This window comes from Saccostrea cucullata, unplaced genomic scaffold (genome assembly GCF_032062105.1).
Source record: "Saccostrea cucullata isolate Sc308-1 unplaced genomic scaffold, CSIRO_AGI_Scuc_v1 ctg472, whole genome shotgun sequence".
Classification (NCBI taxonomy): Eukaryota; Metazoa; Mollusca; class Bivalvia; order Ostreida; family Ostreidae; genus Saccostrea; species Saccostrea cuccullata.
The window spans coordinates 60,528-78,326 of NW_026928959.1; the positions used below are offsets into that span (position 1 = coordinate 60,528).

The 17,799-nt window shown below is 33.2% G+C and overlaps 3 protein-coding genes across 3 annotated transcripts; 1 reads left to right on the plus strand and 2 right to left on the minus strand.

Annotated features, from left to right (window-relative positions):
* The first annotated feature begins 7,274 nt into the window (after positions 1–7,274).
* On the plus strand, positions 7,275–11,786 carry LOC134279405 (uncharacterized). Its single transcript, XM_062761798.1, has 8 exons — positions 7,275–7,567; positions 7,654–7,751; positions 7,963–8,088; positions 8,653–8,807; positions 9,348–9,460; positions 9,580–9,719; positions 9,852–10,067; positions 10,165–11,786. The coding sequence occupies exons 4-8, from the start codon at positions 8,655–8,657 to the stop codon at positions 10,398–10,400; spliced, it is 858 nt and encodes a 285-aa protein (XP_062617782.1). The 5' UTR covers positions 7,275–7,567; positions 7,654–7,751; positions 7,963–8,088; positions 8,653–8,654; the 3' UTR covers positions 10,401–11,786.
* A 118-nt stretch (positions 11,787–11,904) lies between these two features.
* LOC134279399 (uncharacterized) lies at positions 11,905–12,537 on the minus strand. The gene has a single exon (XM_062761792.1). The coding sequence runs from the start codon at positions 12,535–12,537 to the stop codon at positions 11,905–11,907; it is 633 nt and encodes a 210-aa protein (XP_062617776.1).
* A 117-nt stretch (positions 12,538–12,654) lies between these two features.
* LOC134279401 (uncharacterized) lies at positions 12,655–14,554 on the minus strand. The gene is made up of 5 exons (XM_062761793.1): positions 14,451–14,554; positions 13,954–14,094; positions 13,588–13,774; positions 13,376–13,477; positions 12,655–12,795 (listed from the first exon to the last, which is right to left on the minus strand). Exons 1-5 carry the CDS (start codon positions 14,552–14,554, stop codon positions 12,655–12,657), a joined length of 675 nt encoding a protein of 224 aa, XP_062617777.1.
* Between the last annotated feature and the right edge of the window lie 3,245 nt (positions 14,555–17,799).

Below are 17,799 nucleotides of genomic sequence, written 5' to 3' on the forward strand. Positions count from 1 at the left end.
CAACAACTCCTCAAAGATTCTGTTTCGTTTTCGAGTTATTTGCAAAAGAAATATTTAGGGGCCAACCCTTCAACTCCTTAATGGGGACGTTTAGCGAAAAATGAAAGGTGTCAGATTGTTTAGAACATTATTTTGAACATCTTTTGTTCAATATTACTTATCAAAATATTTCCCACTTTTGAGATAAAAAGCGTCTAAGATTTAGCATTCTGGCCCCTTATGGGCCCTTATTATGCACCATAGGACACCCAAATCATAATATATAGTTGTTGATTGTTGAGATAAACATTTTTGCTTCAGTAATGTATAACAAAATATTGACTGCTTAAGAGTTATCGATTGAAGATTTTTGGCCCCTCTTGGCCCCTAATTTGAGTGCCCAGCCCCTTTTTCCTGATATTATCTTAAAGTTCTCATGATTTTGAATACTTTTTGTTCAACAACTCTTCAGAGATTCTGTTTCGTTTTCGAGTTATTTGGAAAAGAAATATTTAGGGGCCAACCCTTCAACTCCTTAATGGGGACGTTTAGCGAAAAATGAAAGGTGTCAGATTGTTTAGAACATTATTTTGAACATCTTTTGTTCAATATTACTTATCAAAATATTTCCCACTTTTGAGATAAAAAGCGTCAAAGATTTAGCATTCTGGCCCCTTATGGGCCCTTATTATGCACCATAGGACATCCAAATCACAATATATAGTTGTTGATTGTTGAGATTAACATTTTTGCTTCAGTAATGCATAACAAAATATTGACTGCTTAAGAGTTATCAAAAAAGACTTTTGACCCCTCTTGGCCCCTAATTTGAGTGCCCAGACCCTTTTTCCTGATCTCGTCTTAAAGTTCTCATGATTTTGAATACTTTTTGTTCAACAACTATTTAGAGATTCCGTTTCGTTTTCGAGTTATTTGCAAAAGAAATATTTAGAGGCCAGCCCTTCAACTCCTTAATGGGGACATTTAGCGAAAAGTGAAAGGTTGCATATTGTTTAGAACATGATTTTGAACATCTTATATTCAATATTACTTATCAAAATATTTCCCACTTTTGAGATATAAAGAGTCAAAGATTGAGCATTTTGGCCCCTTATGGCCCTTATTATGCACCATAGGACATCCAAATCATAATATATAGTTGTAGATTGTTGAGATAAACATTTTTGCTTCAGTAATGTATAACAAAATATTGCCTGCTAAAGAGTTATCGAAAAAAGACTTTTAGCCCCTTTTGACCCCTAATATGATGAGTCAGCACTTTTTTCCTGATATCATATTAAGGATCTTGTCATTCTGCACAAATTTTGTTCAGTATGTTTTAACAAAATAATTATACTTTAGAAGATATGATGCAAAATGTCTTAAAAAATCAGTCCTGATTCGTGTCCTAAATTTTGACCCCTACCGAGTTTCCATACTAGACACTTCCGGAAAATATCATGACCCAGGTGCAACATGGCAACATGTCCTCTATCATCCCTGAAAAATTCAGCTTTCTAGCTTTAGCCGTTTTTGAGTAACGTGACAGACACGGAGGTCCTCTAAATTTCGATCAAAGGGCGATAACTCTCGACTAAAAAGGAATTTCCAAAAAAGGACTTGCCGGAATTAACTTCAGATGTCAATGCATCAACCATGAAAATTTGGATAAAATCGATCGAGCCATCTCCGAGAAATCCTCTGCACAAATTTTGTAAGAAGAAAAAAGAATAAAAATAATAATAAAGGGGAAAAAGAAACCGAAGAATAATAGAAGGGTCTTCCGCTGAAGACGGAAGACCCTAAAAACAGTGGAAAAGAAACAAACGAATAACAAGAAGGTCTTCCGCTGAAGACGGAAGACCTTAATAAAAGTGAAAAAGAAACCGAAGAATAATAGAAGGGTCTTCCGCTGAAGACGGAAGACCCTAATAATAAAAAGAAACAATACAAACACTATAAGTCTTCCGTTGTGAACGGAAGACTTAATAATAATAATAATAAGAAACCGAGTAAAAACAATATGTTCCCAAACTCCGTTTGGGGAACATAATAATAATAAGAAACAGAGTAAAAACAATATGTTCCCCAACTTCGTTTGGGGAACATAATTAAGTGTTGTCAAATGATTTGATAGTCACAAGATATACGCATATAATTTGGTAACGGTAATTAACATATATTTGAAAAAACTTTTTCTAACTATTTTGTAGTTCCTGGAAAGTGCTGCTACTTTAAAAAGATTTCGAGTGTGAATTTAGAGCAATATTTCTCAATCAAGCTGAATATGTGTAACCTTTACCAGCCTTTTATATACTAATATGGATTATTTCTAGATTTTGTCAACGCAGCAGCATTTTCAATCAAAATATTTTTCCAAAAAAAAAGAGAAAAAAAATTCCTTCCTTTGTTTTTGAAAACAGTTAATTATAAAAATACAAACAGAGCTGATTATAACGTAGGCCTTTACAGATGTTCCCAAAAACGCCCCCAGCTCCATTTCGGTGCCTCGTTCCCTGTATGTATCATTAAATAAGGCAATCCAGGTTTTTTTTTTGTTTTACGCATTACACATGCACCAACGTGTATGCCTTTTTCTGATGACCTTGTCACTTTGTCTATGATACCAATAGATTTTAATACTCTAGGTATCTAAGTATTTAATAAGAAAGTATAAAATTATTGTCTTCTTACATGTGCTTGCACTTGGCTCTCATGTAGTGGGTAAAATAACCAATATACTTATAAAGCCATTACTTTGATATTCTTTTATGTAAAGCTTCGATACGCAGAATAATTACAAGAAAAGGATCTGTCAACAAGCACAGTCATGTAAGTGTTTTATTATGTAAACGTCCAAGTGTACATCTGTTAATCACGCAAATGAAACCCTCAGATTATATTCAAAATTAATTGATCCTAAAATAAATGTATACACATTGAATGAAACAAAGAATTGTGCAGTAAATAGTTTGAATTTAGTGTAATTGCTGTCGCAATTTTTTGATATTTTAAAATGTTTATTGCTTAAATAAATGTACTATTCTAATGATTTTTTATACATGAAAAACTAATTTATAAATACACCCCAAATAATTGTTTATATTGTGTATGTGATGGAATAATGGAAACAGTGTTTTAATTCATTGTAATTCAATAAATTATTAGGTTATTAGGGCGGTGAAAATAATATTGAATGCTCTCTTAACCATGGTATTAGAGTTTTAATTAAAAAAAATTCCAGTACATCAAGATTTATTTTAAGTGATAAAAATACTTTTCTGACATCTTTGTTTAATTTTAGTTTTTATTTTTTAACTAATTGTAGACAGTTGTGTAAATTAACAGCCCCTGAAAACGTATAGTAATTAAATTAATTCTACCTATTTAAATTTTGTCCGTGTTTTTAACACCTCTCTGCTGAAAGTAAACAAATCAACATTGGAAAGACTGAAAATTTAGAATACACAAGGGCGGAACTTTCATGTTACTCAGTGTCATTTTAACGCATGAGTGAACAAAGCAGTCCCAAGGACTGCTGGTACAGCTTGGTCGGCTTTCTAGAGCAGCCCAACAGTAGTCCCAGAGCAGCACCATAGCAGTCCCAGAGCAATCCTAGAGCGGTCCAAAAGTAGTCCCGGGGACTGCTTTCTGGGACTGCTTGATTGTCAGGGTTATGTTTGGTCAGTACAGTAACTCTAAACAACAGAAGAAATAAATTCAAGAGTCTTTTTTTTAAATCCATGTGTCTAAAGCCTGTGTCACACTGTCACGATTTATAGCTATGATTCACTACGAATTCAAAAATCGCAGCAAATCGGGATTTATCGCAGAAGTACTTGTAGGATATCTTCCTTAATCGTGTTGGATCGCAGCAAATTGCCATACTTGGCGATTGTTTTGAGCATGTTCAAAACAGTCGTGGACACATCCCGATTTTTAATTATTCGTAGACAATCGCACAGCATCCGCACTGCACTCGTACTCATTTTCGTAGCAAATCTTCGAAGTTCGTGCGACATTCGCGGAACTTCGTAGTACTCGCGACACTACGGGAGTCCTTCGAGCTATTTCGAGTGTCCTTCGAGTTTGTGCGAGTGTCTCTCGAGTTACTGAGAGTGTCCTACGAGATACTGCGAGTGTTCTTCGAATTGATAAGAACATTGTACGACTTTCACATGAATATGATATGAAAAAGGACAATTGATGGCAAGTGCTGTATGAAAACTGTGCGATTGAACTACGAGTTAATATGATGTAGGCAGACGGTGTCTGATGTTAACACTGTCGAAATCAAAATACTGCCTAAAATAAAAGGAAAGAAGCTTAGAAAAGTGAAATAAACTGAAAATAAATGTGTAACAGAAACTATAAACACCGTGTACGATAAACACTTGCAGAGATTGAACATAATCAAAAGTTCCACACTGTAGTTTTTACCATGATCAAATAGCATAACTATGTTTAATAATTTCAAACAAATCTCCCTTTACTCTATATATGCATTTCATTACATGTATTATAGTAAGAAATCGCCATTAGTCGTGGAATATCGTGTATGTAACGTGGCATATCGTAGTCCTTCGTACGAGTATCGTATGTTACCGCGTTTAATCCTTCATAATCGTAGAAATATCGTAGCCAGTTCGTAACACTGTCGCCTTAGTTCGTACTTAAATCGTACAAACCTCGTACTTTGTCGCACAGACATCGCAGACACACCATTTTAGCAGCAAAATATTCTACACGCTGTAGTAAAATCGCAAGACAAACCTGGCGATGAACGGCGATTTTCAACTTTTATTTATTCGTGGGTAATCGTAGCATAAATCGTGACAGTGTGACACGGCCTTTACTATGAAGTATTTTGTGCGAATATACAAATTTTTAAAAACTAATCTAAGTAATCCTTGTAAAATATCCAAATATGAAAAAGATGTGTAAGACTCTGTGGTATTTTTTTTTCAAACTCACTGGGCCAAGCACATCATTGTAAAGTTACGGGTCTTGAAATGTGTCACAGCTGGCGTTGGCACGACAAAATGCCCTGAGTATCGATTACAAGTTTAAATTTAAGCCCTTCATTCTTTTGATCATAACACTGATAGAAACCACATAATCGATCTTTTAGATCATGCACGCAGCGTAGAGCTTATAGCATGAAGAAATCGGTCATTTTTTTAGGTTGTTCACTATAATTTATTATCATCAATTGCAATATACAGTGTACTCCAAGTAAAATTGGGCACATTTAGAAAGACGCAACTATTTCGGCAAAAAATATTCTTATAGAAATTTCATTTACACCCTGTTACTTTAAAAACAAAACGTCAAATAATGTACATATCCAGCAGAAAAATGTAATGGTTTAGAAATTCGTAACTCCCACTAAAGAAATTATATTTCTATTTAAATCAGAGAGCGTATACATACCTTTTGTTTTGAAAAGAAATCCGTCTTTATCTAGTGCCAGTGTAAAATGACGACCAAAGAAGTATGTTGCCGCAATTGGGCGTAAATCTTCAAGTGCAACTTGCAATATGTGCAATTTGCAACATGATATGCATGTTCAGTGAACCTAATACTTTAATAAAGCGCATTTTACATGGATACATGGCTCAATAATCAATGTACAATACACAAGTGTTCTATGAAGTCGACAAGCAGACATTATATCATGTTTCTTTATTTTGTGCACCCCAGCCCCCCCCCCCCCCCAAAAAAAAAAAAAAACATGAGCAGAAAGTGATCTAAAAGGCTAACTGATATTTTTTTTCAAAGATTAAATATTTCTAGCAAAGAATAAGTGATAAGATGTAATAAGGCTAATGTAAGACCAAATCTTAACATCAGAACCTTTGTAAGAGAAAAATATTGCAGAAAAAAAGTGTCTGATTCTTATGAAGACATTGATGAAGATGCTGAAGCTACAAATAAAAAGGAGTGTTTTTTGGCAGATTGAAAACAAAAGAAAAGCAGTCCAGATTACCTGAGTAATAATATCTCATTCTGAATATGTATATTAAAATGAGTTCGTAGGAAATAACTTTCGCAGTTTATTAGTTCAATATCATTAACCTAATTATTATACAATTGTTTAGCTGTGCAAGGATGCATTGTTTTCGAAGGCGTGGGTACTGTAGTGAAATAGAATAATTATGGTCGATTAAAATGTTTCTGTGTTTCTAAATGTTGAATAACCAATCAACGTTTATATAACAGCCAATCAGAGTTCCTCGGCTCAGGAATCTAGCTCTTCAATGTCTCATTAACTAGTGTCATGGAGACTTTTCATTGTTTCTTGGTGACTAATAAGTAATAATAAAAATTTCTTCCTTCTGTTTCCATACACAAATCCAGACAAAATGCTTTCAGTTATAATACTCTAGTTTTTTTAATATCCTTCATGCCCATACAAACGTGTCAGTTGACATATGACTCCAAGTCTCAGTCTCTAACATTTTCAAGAATAAAGTTGTATAATTTGCTCTTGTGGTGAAAACCCCAAAACCTGCAATGATAATTTTGCTTTCAGTTTAAAGATTTCATTGTATATTTTTTTAAAGTGACAATACGGCGCATCTCTTCAAAAACAGACTTGGTAAAATTTTCCTACAGGATTTGGAATTTTTTTCATACTTATAAATGTATAAACTTTCAGAAAATTACAAATTTCATAAGTAAATAATTCTGATTATTTCATTAAAATTAATAATTATTTATGGCCCATAAATATATACATCGCAACGTGTTCGGGGTTCCACATTTCAAGCCAGACACGCATGCGTAGTTTTCATAAACAAAACAGCATGGTAAGAGATGGAAACCCGGTAGGCCTGCTACATTGACAAAGTTGACCAAAACGAAAAACAAAACCAAAAACAGGGCTTGCAATTAAAAAGCAACTTTTCTGACAAAAATTTAGTTGGGAGATTAATAAAATCATTGGATGAAGAAGAAACGGGATCTCCGCGACATTCACGTGGGGCTCGCGAAGGTTCTACCCTACAGGTTTGTTGATACATGCTATTATTTCTCGTATCTCCATGGCTTTCAAAGAAAAAAAAAATCAGTGTAAACTCAACGTAAAAATGCACTTATGACATACAAAAATTATTGCCATTTGAAAAGCAAATTGTATTGGAACTGCAGAGAGATATTTTGTTTGACATTTTGCTGCGATGACGTATGATTTGGTGGATTTTCCTTTCTTGCACCCCAATACACAAAACGTCAACATTTGTACTTAATCATGTTAAATTCGTCTGAATGCAGACTAATATGTTAACAATAGGGCGAGAAAGCGGAAGTGCGAGAGTTCGCGAGATTTGGCGTGAATTGAACCTCTGGAGATAAACAAATCCGCGTATATACATAGGCATTATAGATTTCTTGTTTTTAGTGATACAGAATGGCATTGTCCATTCTGTATTGGTTGAATTTTGTATCCGGGACTAAAAAGCTACACCAGAAGTCTGAAGTGGCTGTGAAATCTGAACACGTTCTTAAATTCCTGTATGATCCTGAGCTGAGACACGTCCAGGGAAGGGTGCAAGCCAGCATGAGGGATAGAAGCTATCATATTAACGTATGTATCAAATAGTTTGATATTTGATAATAATAATATATAAGTACATAAACGACATTATTTTCAATATTTCGTGTTGCATTTAGATCACACTTGGGGATAATTACACTGTGGAAGACAGTATCTGTGACTGTGTTAATGGCCAGGATAAGTGTCACCACAAAGCTTCTCTTCTGTTATATGGGTATGCATTTTTTTAATACAATAAAAAATATAAATGATTTTTTACCTTCATTTTATCACAGGTACTTGGGTCGTGGTTTATAAATATTTATAATGTACCTTATTGATATGTAAAATACTTTTTTTACATATCAATAAGGTACATAATAAATATTTATAAACCACGACCCAAGTACCTGTGCATTTTATAAATGTTATTCATCTTAATTTAGGTACAAGAATGTTAGTAAGACGGATGTAAGAGAATCTTGGATAAAACACCCAAAGAGTGGACCCCCAAAGAAAACGATGACCATGGATGAATTATTTCCTCCAACACCAAAACTAGCAAATTATAGGTATATACATGAATTATGTGAATGTGAAAAAAAAACAAAAGTGATATAGATTTTTTTTTTAAATCCCTCTGCATTCTATTCAAATAAGATTAAATTACATTACACTGACAGGGCAACATCAAGATCAGTTGATGAGAGAGATATAAATTTCTTACGGGAAAAGCTGAATGACCTTGGTCGATTTTCAGGTCTTGATTTGAAAAAAAAAATGTTGAAACATGTTTTGTTCTTTGTTTAATTGAAAATGTTTATACATGTTTCCTTATTTTGTTATGTGACCAGACTAACAAAATTTTTTCATTCAGTTTTTGTTGAAATGAAGTTGAGCACTATCAGACTTTCCTGCATATTGAAAGCAAATTGTACGAGATATCCATTGAAAGTGTTTGCATATACTGTATATTGAGAAAATGTTAAAGTATTGTTATTTGATAGACTAATTAAGTATAACCCATTTTATTATTAAAATCAAACCATAACTACTGTATCATTTTAGATTAATAAAATATACTCATTTCAATCATTCATACATTTATAATTTATTAATTCTATTCAAATTGTTAGCCATGCAATGGATAGTTTCTGAAGAACCCCCTGCTCCCAAAGTGGATGTTCCATGCGTAGAGGATCTTCTGTTAACGGAAGGTTACACAAGTGCGACCAATAAAGTGCAGTGGCTTAAAACAAACCTTCGTGTATCGAAGCAGCAGACAGAACAAGTAGGACATTTATATAAGTATACTCTAGAATTATTATGAATTATAAATACTTTGAATCAGTCCCCACCCATTCTTTATTATTTTTTGGGGGGGGTGTACTTTGATTTTATTCCTTTCTTTTAGTCTCTGTTGAAAATACGGATTGGCCAGATCACCTGGTCATTATTTTAAATGTAAAATAAATCACTTCCTTAAGATATTTTAAGATTGAAACAGTAATGAATATATCTAGATGTCAAGTGTATAATGCACACATCAGTAAATACAAACCCATTTTGAAAAATGTGGGTCAGAGTATACAAATCAATTTTTTAATAATGATGGCACAACACTCATATTTCAACTGATTAACTTTCAAGAGAGGGGATTACATTTTGTAAATATTGTACTTGACATGTCTTCAAAAAGAAAAAAAAATATATGTGACATTAAAAATAAATATTAAATTGAAAATTATGAATATCATCCATATATCATTTTTACACAAAATATTTTTTAAACTATATTAATACACATAGTACCAACTATATTATTTTGCAGGTGGCACAAATGACATGTGGTCAACGAACAAATTATCTTTGGGCTTTGGTTAAAAAAAATCGATTAACGGCATCAAATTTTGGTGTGGTACTATCGGCAATAAGAAGACAGAGGTAGTACTTTTTTTCTCATCCAAAAGTAAAGTTAACATATCTTATACAGGTATATTACCTTGTTCAAGTTAAGTATATAATTTACTTTCAACTGAGGAACTATTGATATATTTTTTCAGATTCCCACCATCATTATATAAGCAAATCTTTTCCTCATACAATCTCTCGACAAAGGATGCCATATTATGGGGGATCAGTAATGAGTCAACTGCTAGGACAAAATACTGTTCATTTGGAGATGCTATTGTAGAAGAAACTGGTAAGTGCATGTGCTTATGTGTAATTTATAATATAGCCCACAGGTTTCAAACATCTTAAAGGACAAGAATTAATTTAAACAATTTTAGATATTGGAATTGAACGTGAAAAACACCAAACATATTTATTACAGGTGTATGGCTGCATGAGAGTGGCATATTGGGAGCCAGCCCTGATGGAATTATTCGACGTGCAGCGACACACAATTACAACTACCAGGATGTAGAATTAACAGACCTACTCGAGTGCATGGCTGTTAAACCAGAAGTTTTGGAGGTGAAGTGCCCATTTAGTGCAAGGAATATGTCAATTCCCGAGGCCATAGAATCTGTCAAAGATTTTTGCTTGGGTAGGTTTTAGTTTTAAGGTACAATTTCCGCAAAATCTGAAATCTTGATTAAGGAATGGTACATATTTAATACAAAGTTTATTATTTCGTGTCTCAGATTACCAAATATATGAAGGAAGGAAGTTCTACAAGTTAAAGAAGGGCCACAGATATTACGATCAGGTGCAAGGACAGCTGCACATACTTAACAGGTCATCATGTGACTTTGTAGTGTGGACTACGAAAGACATAGCTATTGTGAGAATTCTTCAGGACAGCACCTGGACCCCAAATATGTCAAAACTCATCGATTTTTACTTTTGTAAAATAATCCCAAATATTGTTCAGGACTGACATTTGGTTAGTATGACATCATATAGGCAATTTTGTATATTTGTACTGATATACGGTAGGTTTTTTATGAGTGACTTAAATTGAAGTTTTTGATTAGTGATTACCAGTAATCCCAATTTATACACATACAAATATGTTATATGTTTATGTAATAATACAGTGAGTTGTAGGGCAATGTCAGACTTGTATACCTGCTACATTGAATATTTTGGGACTTGACTTGAACCGCTTGTTTTCAGTAATCATGAGGCACTATTTATAAGGAATCTTATTGTTATACATATGTACTCGGGGTAAAGCTGGAAACCAACAACAGAAGTTATACTTTGTTTTCTGAATTATTTCTGAAAGTTTTCTCATCATTACACATAATCATGAATAATTATTTCTTGAGTTTTATATTGTATTGATTGATTTTTGCTTGTAGTGTATTTCAGGTTGTTCTTAGTATTTCTTACCACTTAAAAATACACAATATAATTTTTTAATACAGTGAAAGATTTCTTTCAGAACTGTAGAAGAAATAAGTTAAGTATTCTGTTCAAATGTCTTTTTGAATATATATATATCACAATCTGTGTAATAAATTTTTGACTGTATATGCTTTTTTTTTATCTAGTCGAATACATGTAAGGCCATGCAAAGTTAATTACTTGGTTCTCAGGCCTTTTTTCAAGAAATATGATGAGGGAGGGAGGCATTTTTTTTTCTTTTTTATTGCCCCCAAAACATGACGAGGCAGCTTTTTGCATTCTACAAAACCTCAAAAATGATGAGGGAGGTGATTTGGTGTTTATATTTCATTGATTTAGCATTAGAAAGGGTCAATGAGGCACCCTTGGAAGAGATGAGGGAGGGCCTGAGAACCAAGAAATTAATTTTTTTTTTGCCTAATATGCAAGTAAACAAGAGACGAAGTGATGAAAAAATACATGTAAATTTTATGTACAATATGGAACTACATTTTTTGGTATTTCACATATTCCATGTAAATATTGGACATCATTTTGTCAAAGAATTATTTCATAACAATTGTACTGTTCCATTATCCAAAGAGACTAATGACTCGATGTATTAAAAAAAATGGATAAAGAATAGAAATTTACTATAACATATGTAAAATTTGCTAGCTTTCATGATATTATAGAATTTAAAATATACATGCTTTTTTGCAAAAAATAATGATAAATGGAGTATTTTCAAAGAATCTTTGTAAAGGTCAATGACAACATACTATTTACCTTAAAATGCTCTTTTCAAAGTTGTTTACAAGATTTATGATACATATAATACAACCTTTATTTTCCTGGCACTTATACATAGCACTCTACTTGAAGCAAGGTTGGGTTTGTCAAAACTTTGTTACACTTACATTTACAATATCAATTTAGGGTATCAACATCATAAAAGAAATATATGTTAAAGCTGAACACAATTACAAATACTTGGAACCTCTCATGAAATAAATTACATTTGCTCCACCTCTACATTCTTATATCATATATTAATGAGTGTCTAAATCTTGAGCCTGAATGTAATTATCTGCAATCTCTGCAATCACTGGATCTTGAAAATTGACTAGTATAGAACATACTTGAAAAATTTTCGTGCTTAAATGTCTAAACTTGTGAGGAATGTGAGATAATATCTCAAAGTTCTTAATTCTTTCATTTACCCGCTCTACATGGATACGAGATCTGGCAATTTTTCTGCACAGTTGCACTTCGGCAGGAGTGTATTGTCCTTTGTCTTTCAAGAAAGGAGGGATGTTGAGATGCACACCTGCTGGAAGGAGAGAGTGAATAGTAAAACCTTTATCAGCCAGAATCATATCCCCTGGTTTCAACTGGCAGAGCATTTTACTGTGTTCAACAATGGCCACATCAGATGTACTTCCTGGGTAAAGTTTGCTTACATATACCACAGCTCCGTTAGGGGCAACGCCTGTAACAGATTTTACGGTGTGCATGCTTTTATATGAGCTATAAGTTTGAGACTGTGCTAACATATCCTGCCCTGGAACGTCTTGGGTCACCTCTGTCTCATCGATCACAAGACGGCAACAATTAAAATCACCAAAACTTGTCGGCATAGAGGACTTGCACTTTAAGAGGGAGGGAATGTTATTTTCAATCATGCCCTCAAAGAACACCTCATGCAAAGCAAAAATATGTGTAACCACAATATTTTGCACTGTTGTCTTACTTGTGTTGAACCTCTCAGCTAAATCTAAATTGGGAGAGTTTAGCTTCAATTATATCAGTGTCATTAATAACTGGTCAGTTCTTGAAATCACTGCTGGTGTCCAGTTGTTGACATATGTTAATGGAAATCTCTGAATAGTTGAGTCCACTACTCTAAACATGTCTGCTTTCAAGGAGGTGTACATCAGCATCTAATAAAATATGAATTTATGGAATGTAGTTGTTCTAGTTTGTTATAAAGTTAAAAGAATTTCTCATACTGTATATAATTGCATAGAAAACGGTCGTATTTTTTAAGGTTGAATTATTTAGAGGGATTGACCTGCAAAAATCATTTTTTTTTTATAACTCACGTATAACATGGTATATGTTGGATGAAGAGTTTTGGACCAAAGTTTAACTCCCAAAAATCAATCTACTTATAGGTGAGTTTATACAGTATATGCGATTTGAACAAGGACTTATTGTTGTTTAACATCGCTCTCATGAATTTTTCACTTATATGGAGATGCCTTCACTTGCCAGTGGAGGGCTACAAATTCTGACTATACTCGGCACTTATGGCCTTTGAGCAGTGAGGGATGTTTTTCATGCCAGCACTTACTGGGACCTCTGTTTTTACAGTCTCATCTGAAGGACTGGTCTCCATCCCGCAATGGGATTTGAACCCGGGAGGTAAGGATCAACTCCTTATTTCACAATGCTCTAACCACTTCACAGAGGGAGCTACATTGGAACAAATAATGTATCAGTCAGTAAAAAAATGGATACCTTCTTTTCATCATTGATGATCTGGCTTATGGTGAAAGGTTGTTTCCTAGTCTTAAGAATAGCTATTTCTGATGTCAGCTTGTCAATTTGTTGTTCCATTTCCTTCAAAAACCATATAAGTGTGTAACTGTTTTTTTTACAACATTGTACACAAAACAGAGTTTAAGTACTACAATACTAAATACATGTACTACTGAAATTTTTATACTCACTTGGATTTGTTTTAATAAATTTGACTCTTTATCGCAGTAGGTGCTTGTAACGGTCCCGTGTCGCAGTAGATGCTGGTCATGGTCAAAACCCTCACTAAATGATTGAATTGGTTGTGCAGCTTCTGTCTCTTCCACCATAACCACATTTTCTTCTCCCTGGTTTACAGATGGGCTCTGTTTGCATTGTCTGTATGTGTTACATAATTTGCTTATAACTAACTACTTCAAATTTTTACATATGTTCTGTCAGATTTTTTTAACTTCATAAATTTATATTAGCTGTTGATAGAAAATATTTTGTTATTGAATAAATTGTATGGTAAAATGATGTCTCAAAATAATGACACAAAAATATTCAAAACATACCTTGAAATAGCATTAGGGTCTCCAAAGTCAAAATACTGCCCTTGATTCCAAGGGAAGATAGTTGGTCCATTTTCTTTTTTTCCATCTTTGAAATGACAGCTGCATATTCTGTCAGCTGCAGTTACTGTCCTATCTTGTCTCCTGAATTAAATATATTATATTCTAATTATACGTGTAAATATAATCTAGACAAAGATTTGATGTCCGAGTACTATTATTTTCAATTTCATAGCTCTTGTAGATCCACCTCCCCTCTCCACCCGTGCTCTCGTGGGTGATAATTCGGGATAACTTTAAGTTGACTATAAAAGACCACTGTTACAATGAATCAGAATATATTAAAAAGTGAAATACAACACTGATAACTCTGTATTCTTAAGCTGAATTCAATTTCATGCATTAGGTAACATGTTATAGGCGTACGATTGAAAGGACAGTGTATAACCCGACATTCCTCTGTTATATTTTGAGAAGTGTTTTTTAATAAAACATCATACCTGCAAAGTTTTTCCCATAACTTTATTGATTTCTTTGGGAACCTGAAGAAGCTCCAAGTTTCCCGCAAGCTTTGGTGGTTACAGCTCGCCACAAAACAAAGCATTTTTCACGAGGTGAAACCGGCAATATTGAACCGAAAGCACATGTTCGTAATGTTTATCTCCAGCAGCCAAACCGGAAGTGACGCACAAACGAGACTTTCTTGCCCTATTATTAATTTACCGGAGAGTTAAGATATTTTGATTCTCAGAATTCCTTTTACTTAATATTCCATTATCATTGTAAACCCTACATTGTATGCACGTGCCATTTTAGAATTCACGTGGTACAAATAAACAGAACTAAGTTGTACGACCCTTGATTTTCCGGCAGATTTTAATTACTTTAATTCTACATGAGGAGAGAATATTTATTTTTCTCAAATGCTTACTTCAACTTTTTACCTTATTCCTGAATGATATATTGGGTAACTTTGAATGAAAAAGCACACGATTTGCAGCCGTATTGCCGCTTTAAAGTGTTTATACTTTTACCCATAATTACAAGAGAGGTGCATCTCCACATCACTCAATAGTAATTTTTGACCCCATGCCAAAATTAAGACTTAATGTATGCCCTTTCCTGACCCATATTGTTAACAGTGGGGAGGTATGAAAAATATTTTAAAGTCAACCGTACAATGACTGCGAAACAGAACACTTTCTCGTGGAGGTTTGAAGAGCAGAAACTGTTTTATATGCAAAAAAGCAACGATACAGTACGATTTATTTTTAGCAATGACAGAAAACTGAATCCATACCTTAAATGATAGTCATTGAAATCGCATGATAGTGCTGTTAGTATTTATTTAAAGTTAGATAAAATGAGAATAGAAAGAGCGATATATGGTTAGTGTCTCAATTGGCCGCTTAAAATGAATATCTTAATTTTACTTTATATATAGCTTTAATTTGTACAGCTATATATGCGACCTTTATTGGTCATTTTTATTTTGATCAAAATGCCGTTATTTTAAAAATATGACATCATAAAAATCACGTTTTCCCGCCATTTTAGTATATTTTGTATAAAACTGCTTATTTTCAAGCAGTTTTTCTTCCAGAAAATATAGAGCGCAGCCTAGAACAAGCTTTATATTTTTACCAAAGATGTATCTATCCATTATTGATTAGTGACAGAAAAATCATGTATGTTCAACACTGCGCTCTATGTTTCCAATAAGAAAAAACATCAAGAAAAAGGTATATTGTTGGCTTTTTTGTTAACCAGCAAAAATAGCATTTTTTTCTCATGTCATTTACAGCTAGAGAGTACATATAAATGTGAAAAATATATTAGAAATATTTCTAATATAATCTTTTTTTCAAAATAAATATCAAATAAACATATCTGAATGTCATTCCAAAATGTTAATTTTTAGGGGGCCAAAATTGGCTCTTATCATATATTCTCCTTTACAGCGTAAAGTTACCAGAGGCTGATTAAAAATTTTTAGAAAGGAGGAGTCGGTGCAGAAATCAAATGGTTTTCTTAAAAAAAAAAAGACCAAAATCGGGGAGCATTATCAGACCAAAACTTTGAGCGTGATCGTTATGTGTAAATAAATTTAAAAAGGTATACATCCAGTTTAGCAAATATAAATAATTATGAATACTAGATTTTGAATCTTAAAATCTCAACATAACCTTTCAATTTTATAAACAATTTTAAAATTTTTAATATGCTATCATAAAAGCTGATATAAAATGTAATTGTTATTACTATGTTTCTCCATTTCCTCCAATTCGCAATAATCTGTATACCACGCCCAATCATAATTCAATAGTAATTGAGATTTTGAAAAGGATTTTTACACAATTATTTGTTTCTTATCTATTCCATCAGCATCAAAACCCCAAGGCCATGGTTTGAATTGTAACAAATTTAAAAAATAAAAGGTGATCTTTAATTAACAGTAAGTACTTAATTAAAATGAATTTATTAGACATTTTAATTGGGCCTATATGAATAAGTAGTGTGTTTTCAGCACGTTCAGTTCTCCGCCTAACTCTTAGAAATATAGGAGGCGGCCCGCAATATTTTTCTGCCAATATCTTTCCATGAGTAAACTAACTACTGTATGTATACTTTAAAATGCAGGCTTCAAATTTTAGTGGCTTTGGCGCAGACAATGATGCACTAATTCATGAATACCACTAAGAACTCATTTACATATATACAATACACCGCACAGACATGTGTAGCGCTAATTTATGATTAAGCCAACCCAGTGATTATGCTAAATTTTGAAAGCACCAAATTATATACATACTTTATACAGTATTCCAGTTTACAATTAGAAATGAAATCCCAATCTTTATCACTTCCATGTTTGAGAAATGCATAATGATATCATACACATATTAATCAGAAATATTTTGACAGCGATATCCTGGGGGAAAGCGGCAGTATGCCTGCCAATAAAATGTTAAAATAAAATAAAAATGTTTTCCTACCGACTTACCCTATCTTTTCTAAGGTTAAAATAGGAAACACTATCTATTTATCTTGGCCTTAGCAAAATAAAAAAAATACTTATATTTCATCGATAATGATGGTCTAAAATCATGTTTTCAGTAGGGCAATCAGGATAAATGTAGAACAGGATACATGTGAATTAAAGATAATGAAGGCGAATGGACACTATGCAAACCAAGGCATGTGAATAAATATATACAAGTAGGAAGAATGACTTGATAAAAAAAACGATAGCTAAATCAAGCTTTTTTGGAAGATTTAAATACCTTGTCTAACCCAGCTAGGAAATTTTAGCAATGGACCTTTTGAAAAGATGGAGTTCTCTGAGTCTGTGATGTATTTCTGACACTGACACAGTTTATTAATACACGTACAGTTTAAGATATACTTTTTCAATTAATTCGCCCACACAGGCCTCACTAACAGTCAGACAGTCGCACCGTCTAACAGTCTAACATAATTTGCATGGGCATGAGGAGGATAGGCACATGTTTCACAAAAAATTGGGGACAAGCCTTAAACACCTACCATATCCCGGGGGTCGTGAATTCATATAAATCCGTAGTTTGTTTTTACAGGATAGCCATTAGGCCTATTGATAAACATCATACAATTATAAAATACCCAAGGTCTAGGTCGGGTCAAACTTTCCCAAGTTTTACGTGCATGCAATATTGAATGTTACTTTTTTTTTTTTATCACGAACGTCTGTAAGAAATAACTGCATGCATGATTTACGTAGTTAAATATGTTTTCAGCCTATAATATCTTTAAAATATGATAAAAATCTACTTACCACATAATATTCTCGGAGCAGCCATCCCAGGTAGC